This window comes from Herpailurus yagouaroundi, unplaced genomic scaffold, assembly GCF_014898765.1.
Source record: "Herpailurus yagouaroundi ecotype Mexico unplaced genomic scaffold, PumYag 141, whole genome shotgun sequence".
In the NCBI taxonomy this organism is placed as follows: Eukaryota; Metazoa; Chordata; class Mammalia; order Carnivora; family Felidae; genus Herpailurus; species Herpailurus yagouaroundi.
In genome coordinates, this window is record NW_024412396.1 from 54,551,037 (window position 1) to 54,572,535 (window position 21,499).

The window sequence follows — 21,499 nt, forward strand, 5'->3', positions numbered from 1 at the left end:
TGAGTTAATATACAAAAAGTGTCTGGGATATACTAAGCATATGGAGAAATTCCCAAAGAGACCAAGAAAAGGAAGGTGCGCTGCTTCTCTAGAAGGTCCTACAGACCCATTGCTGATGCTTTAACACTGCTCAACTCCTCATAGAGAGACCTTCACATTTAAGGAGCAAAAAATAAAATATAGGATTGGAGGTTATAAAGATTCAAGGGAAAAAAGTGAAATGATGTATATATTTCAAGTAAACGTCATCAAAAAAGTGACCGGACTCTTGACCCTTAGGCTTTACAAACCAACAGGAGTATTCTCACAGTTCTCTTGTTGGGGAAGATCATCTCAGGAGGGAAACACTACATCAAATGTTTAGATTTCCTCTCAACTTCTGTAAATTATGTTCACAAAGTTAAAACCCAATAAAACAAATATTAAATACGCATAGATATACACAAACACATCACTTATCCATTTCATAAGGTGGAGCAACAGAATCATTTATAAAATCTAAGTTAATGAAAATTCTTGTCTTCCCTATAGCAAGCAAATTGGTCTCACTTTACAGAAAGTCTCTCGTATTTCAAAAAAGAAATGCTAATTTCAACAAGGCAATGTATATTTAGCATAGAGAAATTTTTAACAGTTAAATAGTGGATTAACTAAAAAAAAAAAAAAATGTTTAAAAAAAGGGCGGTGGCGCCAGGGTGGCTCAGTTGGTTAAGCTCCAACTCTCGATTTCAGCTCAGGTTATGATCTGAGATCAAGCCCTACAGGGGTCTCTAAGCTGAGCACAGAGCCTCCTTGAGATTCTTTGTTTCCCTTTCCCTCTGCCCCTCCCTCACTCGCATGTGTTCTCTCTCCCTCTTGCTCTCGAAAGAAAGAAAGAAAGAAAGAAAGAAAGAAAGAAAGAAAGAGAGAGAGAGAGAGAAAGAAAGAAAGAAAGAAAGAAAGAAAGAAAGAAAGAAAGAAAGAAAGAAAGAAAGAAAGAAAGAAAACAGTAGGTTTTATAGCAAGAAGACTTATAGGAGTTGCAGCATAGCCTCCAAAAGAAAAACAAAATTACTCTCCAGGGTCCCTCCCTAAACAAAACACACATTGATTTACAATTGTACTACTAGGTATTTATCCAAAGGATACAAAAGTGCTGTTTCAAAGGGGCACATACACCCCAATGTTTATAGCAGCACTATCAACAATAGCCAAAGTATGGAAAGAGCCCAAATGTCCATCAACAGATGAATGGATAAAGAAGACATGGTGTGTATATATGTATACACACGATGGAATATTACTTGGTGATCAAAAAGAATGAAATCTTGCCATTTGTAACAACATGGATGGAACTAGAGCGTATTATGCTAAATGAAATTAGTCAGAGAAAGACAAATATCATATGACTTCACTCATATGTGGAATTTAAGATACAAAACAGATGAACATAAGGGAAGGGAAGCAAAAATAAAATAAAAACAGGGATGGGGACAAACCATAAGATACTCTTAAGTACAGAAAACAAACAGGGTTGCTGGAGGGATTATGGGTGGGGGAATGGGCTAACTGGGCAAAGGGCTTTAAGGAGGACACTTGTTGGGATAGGCACTGGGTATTATACGTAGGTGACAAATCACTGGAGTTACTCCTGAAATCATCATTGCACTGTATGTTAACTAACTCGGATGTAAATTAAAAAATAAATTAGAACTAAAGGGATCTTAATCAAAAACAAAAAGACAAAACAAAACAAAACAAAACAAAAACCCACCTCACTTTTAAGGTATGATCTATTCCATACCAGTAAATAAAACGATTTCATGCTAAGAAAGCAATTTTCATTGAGGAGCCCATCAGAATCACTTGTCATGGGAAATACTCTTTCCAAATTATACATATTCCCACAGATTATGGCATATATTGCCCCAGGTAACTTACAGGTGGCATGAGTAAGTATTAATAGAAGGCAATGAATGACAGACTCCTCTGTATGCTGCAGGGAAAAAACACTGAGAGCCAACTGTTTTAACAGACCAATAATTTGGGGGAACTAAGGAAGAGAATGTAGACCAGACTAAGGAATGACCTAAAGCAAAATCAAAGACTCTTGCTCTCCTATGTCTTAATTTTATGAGTAGCTTTGCATTCTATGTACTTAATAACTCAGATGGAAATGGAATACTTGTTGAGTTTATTTACCTCCTGTGTATAAAACCACACCCCCAAAGTTCAGCATCATTCAGCTCTAGGCCTCCTACAGAGGCTTAATGCCATAGAGTACATTTTGTGTTTTAAATGTTTATCTATACAGAAGTTTATCTAACAAATAATTTCATTTCTCAATTCCTCAATTCAAAGGGAATTTGCTACCATAATTATGCATCTAACATTCAACATGACAAAGTAGGTTTGTTCCTGCTACTACATAATATTTTTTAAGTTTTCACTAATAAACTAAAAAGCAAAGAATTAACTCCTATTATTAATAAGGTAGTTATGTGTATACATGCATAGAACATGCTTGGAAGGATACACAAGGAACTGTCAGATCGTTACCTCTTTGGAGTAGAACTGAGAGGAGCTAAGAGATAGTTTTATAATTTATTTAAACAATGAGCATGTATTACTTTAAAAGAAACCCTCCATAAAATTCTTAACTCCCATGAGGAGTATCCCCAGCCAAAATTTAGTGAGTCTCAATTTAATTAACATCCTGAATACTTCCTCCTTTGACTTAAAACTTTCAAATTCAATAGACTAATCTATATAAGCTGGTTGGCAATCCATCTGACAAGCTAACCTACTATAAAATAGTAAAGCAGTCTAAAAGCTAAAGGTTCACAGTGGTTCTCTCCTTTATCTCAGATCCCTACTTCTCAACAACTGCATTTCCAAAAAGGTGGGGAAGAAAAAATACAAACATATGTAAACATTCTCACATGTTCTATAGCACCCGCCTGTCCATTACTATATTCTCGATACTGTCCAAGCATCTGGTCTACTTGTCGCAGGTTCCGACTGGTGTCCTTAAAAAAGAAAATGGATTTTAATAATTGTTGCAAACAACGCTTTTCTCAATCTTAGTAGTATGTCAAACAACTAAGTCAACCATTTGTGAAAGGTACAATTATATCATACCTAACTTAGATATTAATATACAGTACTTCTTAAATATCAGATAAATCATATAAAAACCACTGAGAGAGAAACTCAAATCCATCCACAATTTACTTGTGTGAAATCGGAAGTACATAATTTAAATCCTTATCCAATGTTCCACAATAAGTCAGGAACAAAACCCTAATTTGAAAAGACTCCTCATTATTAATTTGTGCACCTCAACTAATTCACACCTCCTTCATAGAAAAGGAATCCTGAGAGAACAAACCTTTTAGATTGTGTATAAGAGAAGCAAATCATTAGGAACGATGTTATTTTAATTATTACTTCACTGTGGAACTTGATTAGAAGAAAAAGTATCCTTTAACCTTTAGCTATAAACAACAAATTTAGTTCTAATCTCAACAAAAATGGTTTCCACCCAAATGTGCTAGGTGTTACCTCAGAGATTAATGGAGGCATTTCTTTCAAAAAAAGATACACTTACTAATGTGTCTCCTCATTGGTTGGAAAGTACAAGGATTTATTTGTACTCCAAAAATCCAATGTTATGCTAGTTTATGTAAGTTTAAAAAGAGCCTTGTGAGTTTTAAATCAAATTATGGCCCCTCCACCAGAAATTAGCCTCTTCTCATTAAGAATACTAACCCAGGGGTGCCTGGGTAGCTTAGTCAATTAAGTGTCCAACTTCAGCTCAGGTCATGATCTTGTGGTTCACAAGTTTAAGCCCCGCGTCGGGCTCTGGGCTGACAGCTCAGAGCCTGGAGCCTGCTTTAGATTCTGTGTCTCCCTCTCTCTCTCTCTGCCCCTCCCCTGCTCATGTTCTGTCTCTCTTTCTCTCAAAAACAAACGTTAAAAAAAAAATTTTTTTTTTAAAGAATACTAACCCAAAGCAATTAAAAACCAAAATCCATGCTTATCCAGGCAAAGCAAAAATAAGAGATTAAGGGGCTGGGGAAAAAAAAAAACCTCAATTTCTGAGTTTTCTTCCCCCACCCCCCCTCACCCTCGGTATGGCTGTGTTGTTACCCTTCACCCACCTCTTTTCCCAAGCCCTTTCTACATAAAGGATAGATACTGCCTCCACTGAAACTTCTAAAAGGTTGCCTTTCAAACTGCCAAAAGTTAGCCCCTAAATAAAAATGGCATCTCAATATTGTTCATCCATGAATGATCTGCCTAGTCAAAATATGAGCAATTACTCTCAAAGGCACATGACCACAAGAAGCTAAACTGTGGTACTTCCTACTCGTTTCACTCCCACACATTTTATTTGGGCATACTGCCTCATCCCAAAATGCTTCCACAACCTATCACATATTTCAAATATCTTTACTGACTGTGCTAGGCACAATAAGACGTTCAAGTCCTAATCCTTGTGACTTGTGTATTTGTAACCTCCCATGGCAACAGAGATTTTGTAGATATGATATACAGCTCAAGTGAAGGACCTAGAGATGGGAATATTATCCTGGATTATTGGGCGAACCCAATGTAATCACAAGCATCCTTAGGAGTAGAAGAGGGAAGCAGAAGAGTAGTCAGAGTGATGTGAAGTGAGGACTCAACCCACCCTTGCTCGCTTCGAAGATGAAGGAAGAGGATCCCAAAAAAATGTAGGCAGCCCCTGAAAGCTGGAAGAGGCAAAGGAACAGAGTCCCATGGGCTTCCAGGAAGGAATGCAGCCCTAACGAACCCTGATTTGGGTCCAATGAGACCAGTGTTGTATTTTGATGTGCAGAACTATAAGAAAACAACTTTGGTATTTTAATTATTAATTACAAACAATTATAAATTATATATCATTATTTAATTATATAATTAGTTTGTGGTAATTTGCTATGGCAGCAAAAAACTAATACACTGACCAAAACTATTTCTCAGTTTAAACTACTGAAAATCTATTAAATGCAACCACTGTTAAACTAACCTGTAAAGTACTCGTTATAGTGTTGACCTTCTCGGTGACGCCTACTGTAGGACGACTTAGACTTTCCCTGTATGTTGACCTGGTAGTCCATCGACTCAATCGGTCACGAGAGCGAAAGTGTTCTGAATCGCTGGAGGATTCTGCCATTGATGTACACAATCCTGAAAACAAACCCAGGTCAAGGTCAATCAAATAGTAAAGAGCATGGACATATGAGATTAAATTAACTACCTGCATCGTGATCTTAAGTATTTATTACATTAGTCCTTTGGCATATCACAATTTCTAAACACGTAGCCTGAAAATACAGGTCACTTCCCCACGCAATTCTCTCTCCTTCATTTTTTCCACTTCACGTGAACAATTCCTCAGATACGATTTTAGTCATGTTTACAACTGCAAATAATAATATTCTTTTAGTTTTGTGCAATGTTTCTAAATTTTAAAAGCACTCTCACATACAGTATCTCACGTAATCTTACAACATTGCAAGGTAGAAGGTGCTCGTAGATTGGCATCTCTACAACTGAAAAACCAAAAAGTTATTCTCTAAGCTAAGACTTAGTAGGTCTTAATAGGTCTCAATATTAGTCTGAAGTCCGTTCTACAAAGTTGTAACAACATGTGTTATCTTTAAACAAAAATACAACAGTCACAAAATGACCTAAAATAAGGAAACCCCATTCAGTGTACAGTGAACACTCTCATGCACCTTCTTTTGTTACAATTTTATTTTTAAGAGATTTTATTATCTCTGAGAGATTTTAGAGATTTAAGAGATTTTATCATCTCTACACCCAGTGTTGGGCTCACACTCACAAGTGTGAAATCAGGAGTCGCATGCTCTACTGACTGAGCCAGCCTGGCACCCCTCATGAACCTTAATTTAAAATACAGAATTAAATGCTATTAACAGAGGTAAAAATTCCATAATAACAAGTATGTGAGAAGAAGGCAACCTCAACATCTCCACCAAAAGAGAAAGCCAAACATCCTGAGTATAGTTTCATCAGCAGAAAATTCCCTAAATATGCTTTCTTCCCATCCTTACCCCAATTTTTGATTTAATGCAAAAGAAAATCATTTCATGCATGACAATCTCAAAAGTTTCAGAAAATCTTTTATGGAATTTAAAGAAAAAAAATATTGGGATAGAGAAGAATGAGAGAAAACTCACTGATCAAAAGTGGAAGTTTGTTGAATATCCCAATAATTTCATTTTTTGCTTAATGGAGGGTTAACAATCTTCAACATTGTTATAATCTTCCTAAAATCTATATGGTCATTTTTTATGGTTTATTAATTGCAGTGTAATGAAACCTTTTGTTAATGATCTACAATATTCTAGACTTTCTGGATCTTTATTCTGAATGCACCTGGAAAGTATGTGTATAACAAGTGAAAACACTGAGGTATCCGAATTTAAAATAAAACATGAACTAAATTAAGTGTAGCTGTCACTTAATACAAAAGAAAAAGAAAGACCTCTCACTTACCCCTACTAGGGATTACATATTTTTTAATAAGAGAAAATCACACTTTCCAGCATGAATTTCACTGGTAAACACACACACACACAGTCTTCAGCTATTAATTTCAATTACTTTGAGCAATAAAAGATGTTCAAACTCCTGCATCTGATGGAACTCCTGTAGAGACATCAAGATGTAAGATGAGATTGATCTGAGAATTCCGCGGGACTTTTGTTTATATAAAATATGAAACATTCAGCAACTAAGCACGTTAATTATACATAAGTGTCATAAATGCTGAACGAAGAAGCATTAAAAAATCCGTAATAAAAACAGAAATCAGATTACTTTCATTGTTGATAAAAACTGAGCACTCTCTTTAACTACTGACAACTCACAAGGTCAAACATGACCCTCAAAAGTAACTGAGTGAGCCCCTACCCTAAGTCTCACAACACAAAAGGCAGCCGTGGTGGCAGAGATTCAACCTTATCAAAAGATGCCCATGTCTCATCAGCCAACACCATGACTCCCCAGACACAGAGTTGACGGAGGGAGGGAGAAACAAAAGAGAAAGGAGTGGCCACTAGTATTGGCAAGAGGGTCATGCCAGCCACATAATCAGAACCTACAGGGAATATATGGAGAGCCATTAAAATAATTCCCAAGATCCCTTAATATAGCTGACTAAAGAAGAAAACCACAAAACAGTGTCAATTACACACTTTATTCACCATTGAGACTGTATTATTTTATAATTAAAAACTTAATTTTTAAAAAAATATTGTATATCCTATTATCACTGGTGTTAATGAAAATTGACCAGGCCTCTGAAAATCTTCCCCCCAAACTGTACCCAGAGCATTAGATTTATTCCACACTGATAAAAGCATATTGAGAATGGTCACATAACTAAAGTGTATGCATGGCCATTAATTTAAACACACACACACACACACACACACACACACACACACACACACACAAACTGTTCTACCTAATCTAAAATGTAAATTAAACAATGAGATGATTTGCTAGCCCATTAAAATTTTTTCTGTTAAATAATAATATCTATGGTTAGCCAGGTTGGTAGGGAAAAGAGCAGTCCTGTACTGTCCTAAGGGGGATGTGTAAATCGACATAACTGGTCTGAAAATAACCAAGCAGTATGTATCAAGAGCAGTTTGTACCTATAACCCACTAACTACATTTCCAAAAATTTCCCTTAACAAAATCATCTGGAATACGTACAGAATTTATATATGTGGATATTTACTGGGAAGTTATAATAGAGGGAAAATAAAAACTTAAATTTCAAACTATAAAACAATGATTAAAACACAGTACCTTTCATGCAATGAAACAGCATACAGATTCTAAAAAGTCTGTTTCTGGAGACATTTAATAGCAATGCAAGGATAAAAGCATGAGTCCCCATTTTGTAATATACATTATATGTTGTCTGTGTGTGAATATAAACTGTGAGTAAACAAATTTAAAGGAGCGGGAAAAGACAACTTTAAAAGGGGAAGAAAATATACCAAAAGTATATTTACTATCCAGCAGTTACAGTCATTTTCTATTTTTTTTAAACATTCCTATCTTCCCTGAATTTTCCACAATAACTGTGGAAAGAAAAATATAATGTATACTTAAAAGAAAGATAAATACAACAGATTAGTAACAAGTGGACAACCTGGAAAAGGTGTTTAAATAAAAGCTGTATTCAGAACTCCCTTGTTCTTGGTAGTTGTTTCCTTCTCCCAGGCAACTTACTTGACCATCTGCCTACGGAGGGTCATGTCACTAGTCTTCACCAATGAAGGAGTTCAAGAGATGGGATCACAATGCCAGTCTCTACTGTTTCACACTGTACAATACTGGCTGACCAAAGAAACCATTTATCATGAGTTTAGGAGCTAAAAGAATATTTTTTTTTCAATTCTATGATTCCACCTTTGCAATTTTGCTGAGTCATTAGACTCAAAAACGGACTCTCATAAAGAAACATACTAAATACTAGAATAAACTTGAAAGTTGAAGGACTACATGAAGGCATACTAATATGCACTGATAGCTTATGCAATCAAATTTTGCTTTGGGAACAAATTAAAACTGGTTCATGAATGATTTTTTTCATCGCAGTTACAATTTGTAGCCCAAAGAAAAATTATTAAGACTAGTAGAAAAACATAAATGTATGCTCAAGAAAAATCTTTATCATTATGGTTAATGATTTAAAAGAAGAAAATTCAATTGGGTTAGAACTCCATTCCCATCATCATAAGAAATTTGAGCATAACATCTGTTGACAAAAAAAAGAGTGGCTAAAGTTGAAGAATGACTGAAGAGCTCTTTCAAGAACCAGTTATTTATTTACTTAATTATTTTTAAAGAACAATTTAAAGAAGCTGAATCACCTAAATCCCGGTTAAAGGTGAGAAAGGCATTTCTTTCAACTGAAGAAAAAGCAGTAAATGTTCTCTGCAGCTTACTACCACCTACTGGTACAACAAAATTTCTCATTGATGAGAAAGTGATAATATGCACACTGTCTGCTTTTTAGATGGTGAGCTTTTTCCAAGACTCTAGAAAGGACTAAGAGGGGTGACCTTGGGTGAAAGTCTGCAGAGTCTTAGAGAGCACTCTCAGTCTGAAACCAGATGGTACAATTCTTAGAATAGTTTATTTAGCTGTTCCCAACACATCAGTATTTAAAGGCATAAATATTGTTGCTTCTGTCTTAATGAACCTTATAAAGAAGACATACAGCCACCAGAGCAAGTAATGAACTCTCATCAATTCACTCCCACTAAGGATCTATCAAAAACAAATGTCCATATACAGACCTGAACACCAACCAGAGAGAGTAAAACTACATTCAACCCTATAAGAGGACTTCTGGTGAATCTTTACAAGCTCACGTCCACCTCTTTTGTTATTCGACCTAAAGAGCCATCAGACTGTCTTCATTATAATGATGCACATTTGTATGTAGGAGAGTTATAATTTATTGGTCCTCAAGTCTCTTTTCCTCAGAGCCAGTTTAAAACAATTAGGATTTGCAAGCTGTTCCATAAAAGATAAGCACCCAGCCTCAGGGGGTGATATTTCACACAGGCTGACTAGTGCATGTTAAGTAGGTGATGGCTCCTCAGCTGGCCCTGTCCAAGGCAAGTGTCCTCAATGTTCAAGGTAACGATGTGTTGGGGGGAGTATTGGGGGAGGTGGGAAGTGTCTTTTAAGCTTAATCACTAAGTTCAAATTTTAGAAAGCATTTCTCACTGTTTCAATAGCTATAGGACTTGAGAGCTTTATTTTCTCCCTCAAGAGAAAAAGTAAACAAGCCAGCAGAAAGTACCACATACAATTATTAATTGTACATGTCTTCTTTACGCCAGTGCTCCTTTGGAACTTCAAATCCTCAAAAGCTTTTGGCAAATTAATAGAAGATCAAAGTCAACTGTCCAGTCCATCAGCCAGTTAGTAGATAATGTAAGACAAAGGAAACAGAATCAAAGAGAGGCAACAGATTCGTGCATTTATCATTTACTGAATCACTACATTAGAAACGGAAGATACAAGTAAATTAAAAAATCACAGTCTTTGAGGGGAGAAAAAGACTCATAAAAGTGGTACACGTGGTGAGCTAAGTAATATGACAAAATGCCAGGGGAGTCAGGTAAGGATCCCTCCACTCATCTCGAAGGGTGAGTAGAAGTTTGACAGATGGATGAGAAAAAGAAATGGGAACCAGTTAAAATCCATCTGTCTCAAAGGAACTAAAGAAGGTACAAATAAGCAAAGCTCTCACATTCCTTCACCAGGGCGTAAATTTAAAACTGTCTCTAGATATTGCTCAATGTCCCCAGGGCATGGGCAAGGAGCGCAAGTGCTGGTTAAATCATCATCTCCAGTTAAGAACTTAGAGAATTAACATTTACACACACACACACACACACACACACACACACACACACACACACAAAATTTGATTTTTTTATTGTATGTCCCATTTATTCCTGTTGCTGCCATGCATTTCCTCTCTCTCCCGCTCACGCTCCCACACTCTATTCCATGGGTGAAGCCAGGCAGGCTCAGCTCCTAGGCTGCATTTTGCTCCCTTTACTCCAGTACCTCTGAGTTCAAGAACAGAGTTACAGGGACCAGTGCCCACCAAGCAGGGCTATTTCTGGAAAAGGCCATATACCATACAAAAGGACAGCTTACTCGGACATGGAGAAAAACACTAGGAGCTGCTCAGATAATTATACATGTGCCAGTTGCTAAAAATCAGTATCAGTTTTAAAAGAAAACAAAGTTACTTAATAATCCCCTCCCTGTTTCACCATCAAAATACAGATATTTTAGATATACACCCACACACACTTCTAAAATCAACAAGGGAGTTTACAAAATTAAATAAAAAGTAAAACATGTCAAGATAAAAAACAGCAAATGAAAACTCAAGAAAAACTTACAAGAGAAATGGATGCTGACGAACCCAAGATGGATTATTTGTAATTAAATCCTAGTTTTGAACTCTTGCATTTGCCACCCAAAAAATATTTCTTACACTATTCCCCAAATAGCAGGCAAGAATGAAGTCCTCTGTACATAGAGACAACTTCCAGTAACTGTCCAAACTGCTTCAGACTGGGCAAGATACCAGCATGGACCAAGGGAGACTAGCATCCCCAAGTTTCTGACGCCATTTTGCTTAAATGGGTGGATGAACACTGGAGGACTACAGACAACCAACATGTACTTAAAAATAATGTCCACTGTGTGATTTTAAAGCTTTAATTGGAAAACAAAGAGACTTCATATAAAAATTCCAATTTCTAGCTTCTCTTGAAAAATCCAACGATCTGGCAACACTGGGGGTGAATTCTCCCATTGCAACATGGGACGCCGTAGTTGCCTTAGAGTCAGGCACGCACCTTCCTGTTTGCCCCAGTCCCCACTGGACCTGCTTCACATGGTGAGTTACCTCACTGGCCCCACTGAGCAGTTGTGCTTGCAACTTTATTTTAGATGAAGAACCAAGACAAAGGAAGTCTACCAGTCTCATTCCCTAATTAAAAACAAGCAATTCAATCATGAAGAATGAATCAAGGTTAAATGTTCAAAAGATAATGCTTTCCTCTACAGACAAGAAGGAAAATTGGGTAATACGACTTTGCTATAAGCCATCCCTATAGACTATAAAACCAGAAGGATATACTACTCCTGAGCAGAAGGACCGAAACTACTTAGAATGTTTCTCTGATGTAAGTACTTTCAGAACAAGAGTGCAGTACATTGCATCATTTGGCTCTAATCTTCATCCCTCCCTATACACACTATCCTTACTTCTAGGTGGAGTTACCAGCCCGGGCCCCAGCAACCAGGTTTAGCTATATGACTCACTTTGGCCAATAGGATTTTAGCTGACATGGCACAAGCAGGGGCTTGAAATGAGATTACACACTGGAATTTGCTCTCTTGCAAGGCTTCCATCACCAGGATGTGCCCAGGCTATGGTGTAGGAAGGTGTGGGATCCATGGCTGCCCAGTGACTTCCAGCTTAGATCAGCCAGATGAACACAGTCAAATCAGTGGGTCTACAGATGATAAGCAGACAGCTTAGCTAACCCATTGCATAGGCAATAAACATGTATTGTCATATGCCTCCAGTTTTGCTTTGCTATGCAGCAAGAGCTAATCTAGCTGAAAGATATAGTTTACTAATAAATCATTTGATTTAGTTCAGAGGATGGTGAATTTCCCGAAGTTTCTTCTCAAGCCTACTCTCCTTCAGAAAACAGGTGGGTTTCAGACTGTCTTCTAATGGTGGAAGAAAAAAAAACAGATTCAAATTAGGATGCACAAAATAAGCCCAAGCAGTTGATGAAACAAGTGACAGGCTAGCAATTTTTGAGAAAAAAAATCTAAACAATCATAAATAGCAGCTGGGGATATTTATTCTCTGTATAACACTAAGTTTTTTGAAAGAAACCAGCAATTTCCTAAGTATATTATAAAGCACATTTGTTCTCTTCCTCCTAGTTTTTAAAGTATAAACAGAAACTCCTCTTGACTTTCCCAGGGAACCAAACAATTTTAAGAAAGGAAAATTGTTCTTATTCCTATTGTACCTTAAATTTGCATATTGCTATATGGCTTACAAAGCATTTGTTAGTCTTTTCTCTTTTGATCTCCCATTTCAATCCTGTGAAGTTGGTATAATTACAACTCTCTACCTTTGCTGAAGAGAAACGGCTAAAATACTTGTCCATGATGGCTTTGCTAAAAAGTTACAATAACAGAACTGGAAGTCACATCTTGTGACTCTGCTTTCTCCACTGCATTCTATACATAAAGAATTATGTAAACTCCAAATACATTGCCCAATCACTCAAACGTTTTCTTTGTCCTCCCCTACTCTGTTTCTTATGATCCATCCTCCCCCTCCAAGAAATGCCACTTAAGGCTGGAATACTCCATATGTGCTTGCTTAAAGATTTATATAATGAGCATAATAAAGTATTAAATACTTACATCTGCCATTAATCCAATTTATTACAGCTATTTTAAGATGTCTTTTAAATAATCCTGTCTCTTGTTAAGAATATTTACAACTAGAGCACCTAGGTGGCTCAATCAGTTAAGAGTCCAAAGGCCCCGAGATCGAGATCGAGCCCTGCATCAGGCTCCACACTAACAGTGTGGAGCCTGATTAGGATTCATTCTTCCCCTCTCTCTTTCTGCCCCTCCCCCACTTGCACTCTCTCGCTCTCTCAAACAAACTTTAAAAAACTGTAAAAAGGATATTTACAACCCATTTCAGACAGCAAAGCATATCTATTTTTTCAGAAACCACACCCTAAAACCTTAAATTTTTTTAAAAAAAGCATTCTCTTCATGATGTAAATGTATTTCCTATTTCTCTTTTTCTGCCACTCTTTCTCAATCCCCATATTTCTTTCTTGCCCCATTCTTTTTTTACTTTGCATCTTTAGATCTTTCCTGTAACTCTTCTATAATAAAAACATAGAATATATCTTTATCGTACTTACTGATACACTCATTCAAGAGTTTGGTATTTATTCTTAATTTTAAAAGTGGATAAATAGAATGATTTATATACCCTTTCCAAAGTATAAGAAAATAATTTAGGTCACCTGGGTGGCTCAGTCAGTTGAGCATCTGACTTCAACTCAGGTCATGATCTCACAGCTCATGGGTTCAAGCCCCGCATCGGGCTCTGTGCTGACAGCTCAGAGCCAGGAGCCTGCTTCGGATTCTGTGTCTCCCTCTCTCTCTGTGCCTCCCCCACTTGCATTGTCTCTCTCTCTCAAAAATAAATAAACATTAAAAAAATATATATATATGTATACATATATATATACATACATACATATATATATATATATATATACACATACACACACAGAGAGAGAGAGAGAGAGAGAGAGAGAGAGGGAGGGAGGGAGGGAGGGAGAATATAACTTACAAATTAAAAAAAAAAAGGTATTAGGAGTTCTTAACTTTGACTTGTACCATGAACTGTTTCTGGGAATGTTTTTAAAAGTACGAATAAAAATTTTAAACCTACAGGATTAGGGGCGCCTGGGTGGCTCAGTCAGTTAAGCGTCTGACTCTTGATTTCAGCTCAGGTAATGATCTCAAGGTTCATGGGTTCAAGCCCCACTTTGGGCTCTACGCTGACAGTATGGAGCCTGCTTGGGATTCTATCAACATAAACATTTTTAAAAAATTTTAAAAATATCTACAGGATTAGAAAGGAATCCAATTAGAATGACATGCACTATAATATCCTTTAAATACTATTTAAATAAACATAATATCATTTAAAACCAATTACACTTAAAAATTAAATCATTGGGACTCCATGGAAGTAGACCCCACTTTAAAAAGTTCAATTTCAAAATCCTTCAAAAAACAACAGTTGAGACAATATTAATGCTGAATAACTAGTGCTTTCACATAACAGATTGCCATATGACAATAACCCTACAAAGTATTATTGTCCTGATATATATACAAAAGGTGTAAAGAAACTGAGTATTAAGTGTCCAAGGTTATAGGGCTACCAGGTGGCAGAGCTGAGTCTTGAACCTTTCTCCAAAGCCCAAGATTCCTAGTTATCCCTTCTCTTCACCAATGGCACCACTCAGAATTCAGGACTCTTCTCGACTCATTCCTAGCCACCAACATAGTTTCTCTAACTAGGAGTCTTTTCCTGTCCATTCCAACTTTCACTGACACTTCATTGCCCATGGAAGATTGAGTCTAGGTTCTTGAATTCAAGAATTCAGGAATTCAAGACCTTCAGCTAGCCCCCACCCCCCTTCTCCAACAAAAGAACTATAACAAGCATAAGGCCCACATTCAGCTGCTGTTACACCAGATTCTCCCACCACTTCATTCTTCACTAATGTCACTAGTTCTGTCGAGAACACCTTCTGCTGTCTACTATTGCCACTTATTTCAAGTCCACTCATCATTCCAGGCATAGCACAGATAATATAACTTCACGGATGCCTTTCATCTCCAGCCAGAAGTGATCTGTCCTTCCTCTGCATTCTTATAGCTCTATAATCATAGTAAGACATTAAACATGCCCATAAAATGTTAATATTTGTGACACATATTTTTTTTTTTTTAATTCCTTGAATAGGTCAGACTCATTTCACTGCCAGATTCACAGCCTAGAACATTTTCACTCTTTTTCCCTTGGTTAACTCTTATCTTTTCCTTCAAATCTGAGTTCACAGAAAACGCGCCTTAAAAAACTTTCCTTCACTGCTTCCACCCAATACCGGGCCAAGTGCCCATAGTGGATATGACCTCGTTACAGCCGATAGACAAACTGGCTGTTTACTTGTCTGTTCCCTCAGTAGACTCCAAATTTCAACAGAGACTCTATTTACTTTGTTCATGGTTGTATTTCAATACCTAGCATAGTGCTGGGCATGTAGTTGGAACATTTTTAAATGAATTTACAGGTAAATTTTCCTTATTCTCCTGTCTGATTAATCCAGAGACAAATTTCAAAGTACAGGCCCTTGCAAACAGCATGTACTAATTAAATAATTGTTGCATGAAATAATTCTAGTGATAAATGGCTTAGATTAATTATCTTAAGCCTTCAAACAATATGGATTTAACTGAAAAGCAGTATCAATAGGACTTTTTGATACTTGATAATATGTCTATTTAGAGTAAATAAGGATAAACATTTCAAATTGACTTGAATACGTGTGTGAAAACTTATAACTGAATCAAAACTAGAGGGTTTCCAGGGCGCCAGGGTGGCTCAGTTGGTTCACTGTCGGACTTCAGCTCAGGTCATGATCTTCAGTTCGTGAGTTTGAGCCCTGCATCTGGCTCTGTGCTGACAGCTCAGAGCTTGCATCCTGCTTCAGATTCTGTCTCCCTCTCTCTCTGCTCCTCCTCTGCTTGTACTCTGTCTCTCTCTCAAAAATAAACATTAAAAAAAATTTTTTTTAATTAAAAAACTAGAGGATTTCCTTGACTTACTACAAATCACCTTATCATTGTCATTTGCACCGGCATTCCTCAATTCCTCAGTTATTGCTTATCTGTACTACAGAGCTCTAAACTCCAAATTACCTAGGCTCTTTATCATCTGGGTCCATTCTCAGTACTGTTTCAATGTACCAACTGCCACTCACCCATTTTTGCCATTTTAAAGCCTTCACTCTCGCATGACAAGCTTTTCTCTTCTTTCTAGGATCTATAAAATTTGCCTATCTCTTCTTCCTTTAAAATACTAATCATAGGTCACTTTTTCAATGACATCTCTCTTCAGAAAAGCTTAGTTTAGGTTTACCTTTAATTCACTCATCCATTCACCCATGAGCACTCATTCATTCACTCATGAGCACTTATATGGCAACTCCTATGCACAGGGTAGACTCTAAACGTTCATCAGCTAACTGGATTCATGTAACCACAAATACTCCCATCTCCCAAACACTGTAAGCACCAGCATTGTACAGATCTACATTAAGAGTTATATAAATTTCAGGGGCGCCTGGGTGGCTCAGTCGTAGAAGCATTCGACTCTTGATTTCGGCTCAGGTCATGATCTCAGTTTGTGAGTTTGAGCCCTGTGTCAGGCTCTACATTGACAGCATGGAGCCTGCTTGGGATCCTCTTTCTCCCTCTCACTATCTCTTAAAATAAATAAATAAGAAAGAAAAAGAGTTATAAGAATTTCAGAGAGGGGTTATATCTGAGAAAAGCCTGATCAGCCTCTTAGGACCACTCATAATCATTAGGTGCCGAGTGGCTTAGTCAATTAAGCATTCAACTTTTGATTTCAGTTCAGGTCATGATCATGACATTAAGCCCCACATCCGGCTCTGCCTGAGCATAGAGCCTGCTTAAGATTGTCTTGCTCCCTTTCCTTCTGCCCCTTTCCCCTTCTCTCAAAAAATAAAAATTAACTTAAAAAAGAATAGTGCAGTTGTAAAGGATGCAAAGGATACATAAACAGGCGATTCACAGAACACATATAGCCCTAACAAACATACAACATACTTTATTTCACTAATAAATGCCAACTAAAATGATAGAATCAGATTCTCCTTTCTCTGTTTTGTATAAATGAAAAAAAGCTTTGGCATGGGCACCCCCTTACTGTAAGAGTATTAACAGAATAGCTTTTCTAGAAAACTGACAAGTAAAAATAAGTAATATTCATCTAGATTCTATCTAGTAGGTATATAGATTCTACATCTATAGGGGCGCCCAGGTGGCTCAGTCAGTTAAGCATCCAACTTCGGCTCAGGTCATGATCTCACCATTCATGAGTTTGAGCCCCACTTCAGGCTCTGTGCTGACAGCTCAGAGCCTGGAGCCTGCTTCAGATTCTGTGTCTCCCAATCTCTCTCTACCCCTCCCCCGCTCATGCTCTGTCTCTTTCTCTTTCTCTCAAAAATGAATAAATGTTTAAAAAAATTTTTTTAGATTCTACATCTATAAATATTATTCCAGGAAAACAGAAGTCAAATGTATACATCTTACCTATAGGTGTACATACAATTTCATTGCAGAGTTATTTATGTTAGTAAATAAATAAATAAGAAAAAACACAAATAATACCGTAAATGTATCTAGTCATTGGGATACTGGTAGCAGTTAAAACCCACAAGGAGAATTTTATGTGCTGACTTGTAATATTAACAAGAAATAAAAACACACTATGGGATATTTATGAACATACTGAAAACACTTTCTAGTAGAATCAACCTAGTGACAATACTCTATGGATAACAATAAACTCTAGATTATTTGCATATTACTCCCAGATGTGTCAAGACTGCAGCTGAGAATTTCTGGGCTAGATTATCCTAGCAGGTCCTTCCAGCTCTAAAATTCTTTAAATCTAAGGACTTTGTACAACACAGATCTTGGACACAGTGTTACTGCAAGGTCTCAATGGGTCTCCCCTATATGTTTAAGTGCCTTTATCAAAATGCAACATGAAAATGTTAAAAAGTGTCCAGACTTTAAATCTATGTTGCAACACTTGAGTTTTTAACACTACACCCTTGATTTTCAATTCATGTTGAATGTTGAATATGCATACTCTACAGAAATCACAAATTATAACTACCTCTTACCTCAATAATGTAAAGAACATTATACCTTAAAAAAACTGAAAAAGCTAACAGAACCCTCTGAATATATAAAGAGACAAAAAACAGTAAACATTGCTTATATGGTATACCTAATCTAAAAACGCTAACTCTAAATCAAATCTGACTTAAGAGCAGTCATAAACAGCAATGGGTCCTCTTTGTAGTGGACAGGACTGGGATTTGGAATCAACAGATCTGGAGACAAAGACCACTCTTTTGGGGCTCAGATACCAAGAACGACAAAAAACTCTCTTAACCTCAACTGTTTCATTTGTAAAATGAAAATAAGCATAATAAAAGTGTCACAGAGATAAAATGCAAAAGTGCCTAATACAGTGCCTGGGACAAAATAGGTTCTCAAATACTGGTCAAACAGAAACAGATGCATCACTGTTGCTTTTGTTTGAGGTATCTAGTTTGTTCCCCCTGAATTTCTGTAACATCAAATCTATTTTGTTCATGTGCATTTTTGTAACACCCTTTCACAACCATCCTATTTTGTCTTTGTACTACATATTAGAAAGGAGTTTCTTGCCCCCCCCCCCACCCAAGTCTATCTGTTGAAATATATTTATCCACCATATGCAAAAATTTGTTAGCTCAGAAACTCAGGGAGAAAGCATACTTACAAAACACACCCCCAAAACTCCGTGTTGTTCTCCTCTGAGCTCAGTGCTCTTCTTTGGCACATATGTCTGCCTCCTATCATTTCTTCATGAGGTTCAGGGCAAAAGGCCTAGTCAAGTAGACGATCTTTGGTTGCCCTACACCTTCCCCAAATCACCTACAGACAAATGAAACATGGGGGTAAAACACACTTACAACCTTAATTTTTTTATATAATGAAAGATCAAAATAAGCTCACTCTCACTACACACAATTTAGTGCATATCAGAGAACACAGAAAATTATCCTTAGATCATGTAAAAGTCCCAGTGAACTCACAGGAATTCTTTACATCCAAGTGCCCAGCCAGCATAGTCTTCACTGGTCACTTCCACTCATGCCTGGTCACCCCTTGGGCTGGCTAGGGTGAATTGTAGCCAAAGTCTGGCCAAAAGTAGTGTCCCTGAGCAGATCTATTAGTGGGTAAACTAAGGCAGATAACGAAATTAACATGTTACTTCTGAATTTGATGGCTAAATTGTATTTCTAAGCCAGTAAGGAACTATCTGATAGCACTCCTAAAGGCAACATTTTATAAGCTGCCCAATTCTTCCCACATTTAGTATTGCAAATCAGTAAGTAAAATGCCTTTGGTTGTAGGAAAGAGCTACGGACAGAAATGTTTTCAATTCTTTGTGACTACTTTCAAAGCAATCTGCAAAAACCCAGCTAGTTATTCTGATAATTGGTCATTGTCTCAAAAAAAAAAAAAAAAAAAGTATTGTGGAAAAGTTAAACTGTTAGAAGGTTCAAAATGGCCCACATCATGCAATGACAGAGAGGACAGACTGGGATGACACAGGTATAGTGCACAATTCACTCTTCTTTAAAAAAAAAAAAAAAAAAAAAAAGAGGGGGGCAAACTTCCCCAGGTGAGTTATACCAAAAACCAAACTGTTCTGTGCCAATGTGAAATGGCTGAAGTTTTAATCTTCTATCTGTGCTGCCAATACAGTAGTGACTGGCCACATGTGGCCTAGTGAGCTCTTAAAACCTGGCCAGTTTGAAATGACACGTGCTGTAAGTGTAAAATACATAAAAGAATGTGAAGACTTAATGCCATTAAAAAAATTGTTTTAAGAATGTAAAATATCTCAATAAATTTTATATTTGACTACATGTCAAAATGAAAACGTTTTGGACATACTATGCTAAATAAATTCTTAAAATTAATTTCACCAGTTTCTTTTTACTTGTCTAGCGTGGGCACCAGAAAATGTAAACGTGTGTGTGGCTCACATTTTATTTCTATTACACAGCAAAGATCTGCATAGTTGATAAAATAACAAATACTGAGTATTTCTGTGTCAGGTCCTGTGCTAGATACTCCACACAAAACTGAGAACAGCTGCAACGTGGTTTTATTTTTTTTTTTTTTTCAACGTTTACTCATTTTTGGGACAGAGAGAGACAGAGCATGAACGGGGGAGGGGCAGAGAGAGAGGGAGACACAGAATCAGAAACAGGCTCCAGGCTCTGAGCCATTGCCCAGAGCCCGACGCTGGGCTCGAACTCACGGACCGCGAGATCGTGACCTGGCTGAAGTCGGACGCTTAACCGACTGCGCCACCCAGGCGCCCCTGCAACGTGGTTTTAAAGACGTCTGTGCAAGTGACTGAGCTTCATCAAACCAATAAAGGATGAGGCTGGAATTCAATGTCAGGTGTTCCTGCTAAATAACTCAAATAAGGGACTGTTAACAGCTAATGTTGGGGCAACCTCCTTCATGGCCTGGGAAAGCCGGGTCGCTGATACAGTGTTCCCAAGGGTAGCAAACTTTTGTAACCATAGAACAGGTACAAAAACGTCAAGTTATATCCCAATCAAGCTAACACCAGAATGAGCCCAAATCCTTGACAGCTCAGGCTTCGCAGCTGCTAGCAACAAAACTAACCGCTCAAAAAAAAAAAAAAAAAAAAAAGCCTACGTAATTCAAATTCCCTGGATGACTTGGCCAGAATCTGTGAACACTCACGCCGAGAGAAGGAGCGACGGGATACCAGGCACGCTGTCTCCCCCTACCCTGGCAACACTCCACCCACCCAAAGCCCCACTCCAGATTTCCTTGTAGCTTTTGTGTCCCCACCTCTGGGACCAGGGGAAGTGAGACCTAAAACGACTACGATAGGATAAGGAAGCAGTAAAGAAAGGGCGAGTAGGCATTTGAGGTCAGGTACCTGAGATAGAAAAGGACCCTAAGTCCTTAAAGCCGGATCATCGCCGAGGCCCCTCCCGGCTCCCACGGCCGCCAGCGACCCAGAAGGTGCAACTGACCTGACGCTGCGGCGCAACCGACTCTGCTCTCTCCAGACTCGCAGCTATGGCAACTTGAACTAGCCGCCCAGCCACAGCGAGCGAACAAGACCCCGCTGCTGTTGCCGCTTGGCACTCTGGGAGTTGTAGTCCATCTTGCCCTCAAAAGCAAGGAGTCGTCCAGGGAGAGAGGCCCTAGGAGAAACTTCAAATCCCAGCATGTCATACGACGGGCCTAAGGGCCACTTTCCCGGAAGAAGCCGGATTAGCTGGCACCTGAGTCCCTGGGCCTCGCCCTCTTGCCCTGTTCTTTTTTTTTTTTTTTAAAGGGCCAGTAACTTCTACAGGAAGCAAACACCTGAGAGTGAATTAACGGTAATTTAATCAGAAAAGTCCAA

The 21,499-nt window shown here is 37.8% G+C and overlaps 1 protein-coding gene across 5 annotated transcripts in view; it reads right to left on the reverse strand.

The window, feature by feature from the left end:
• Positions 1–21,245, reverse strand: part of CEP128 (centrosomal protein 128) — a 398,532-nt gene extending 377,287 nt beyond the window's left edge. For 3 of the 5 annotated variants that reach the window (XM_040477910.1, XM_040477907.1, XM_040477911.1), the window contains exons 1-4: positions 21,026–21,135; positions 18,812–18,966; positions 5,033–5,193; positions 2,922–3,008 (exon numbers count right to left, since the gene is read on the reverse strand). In XM_040477910.1, coding sequence (XP_040333844.1) covers positions 2,922–3,008; positions 5,033–5,179 — 234 coding nt within the window. In that variant the 5' untranslated portion in view covers positions 5,180–5,193; positions 18,812–18,966; positions 21,026–21,135. Of the gene's footprint in view, positions 1–2,921; positions 3,009–5,032; positions 5,194–6,528; positions 6,547–18,811; positions 18,967–21,025 lie in introns of those variants that run through there. The other 2 variants (XM_040477908.1, XM_040477909.1) reach the window with 2 other exon arrangements.
• Between the last annotated feature and the right edge of the window lie 254 nt (positions 21,246–21,499).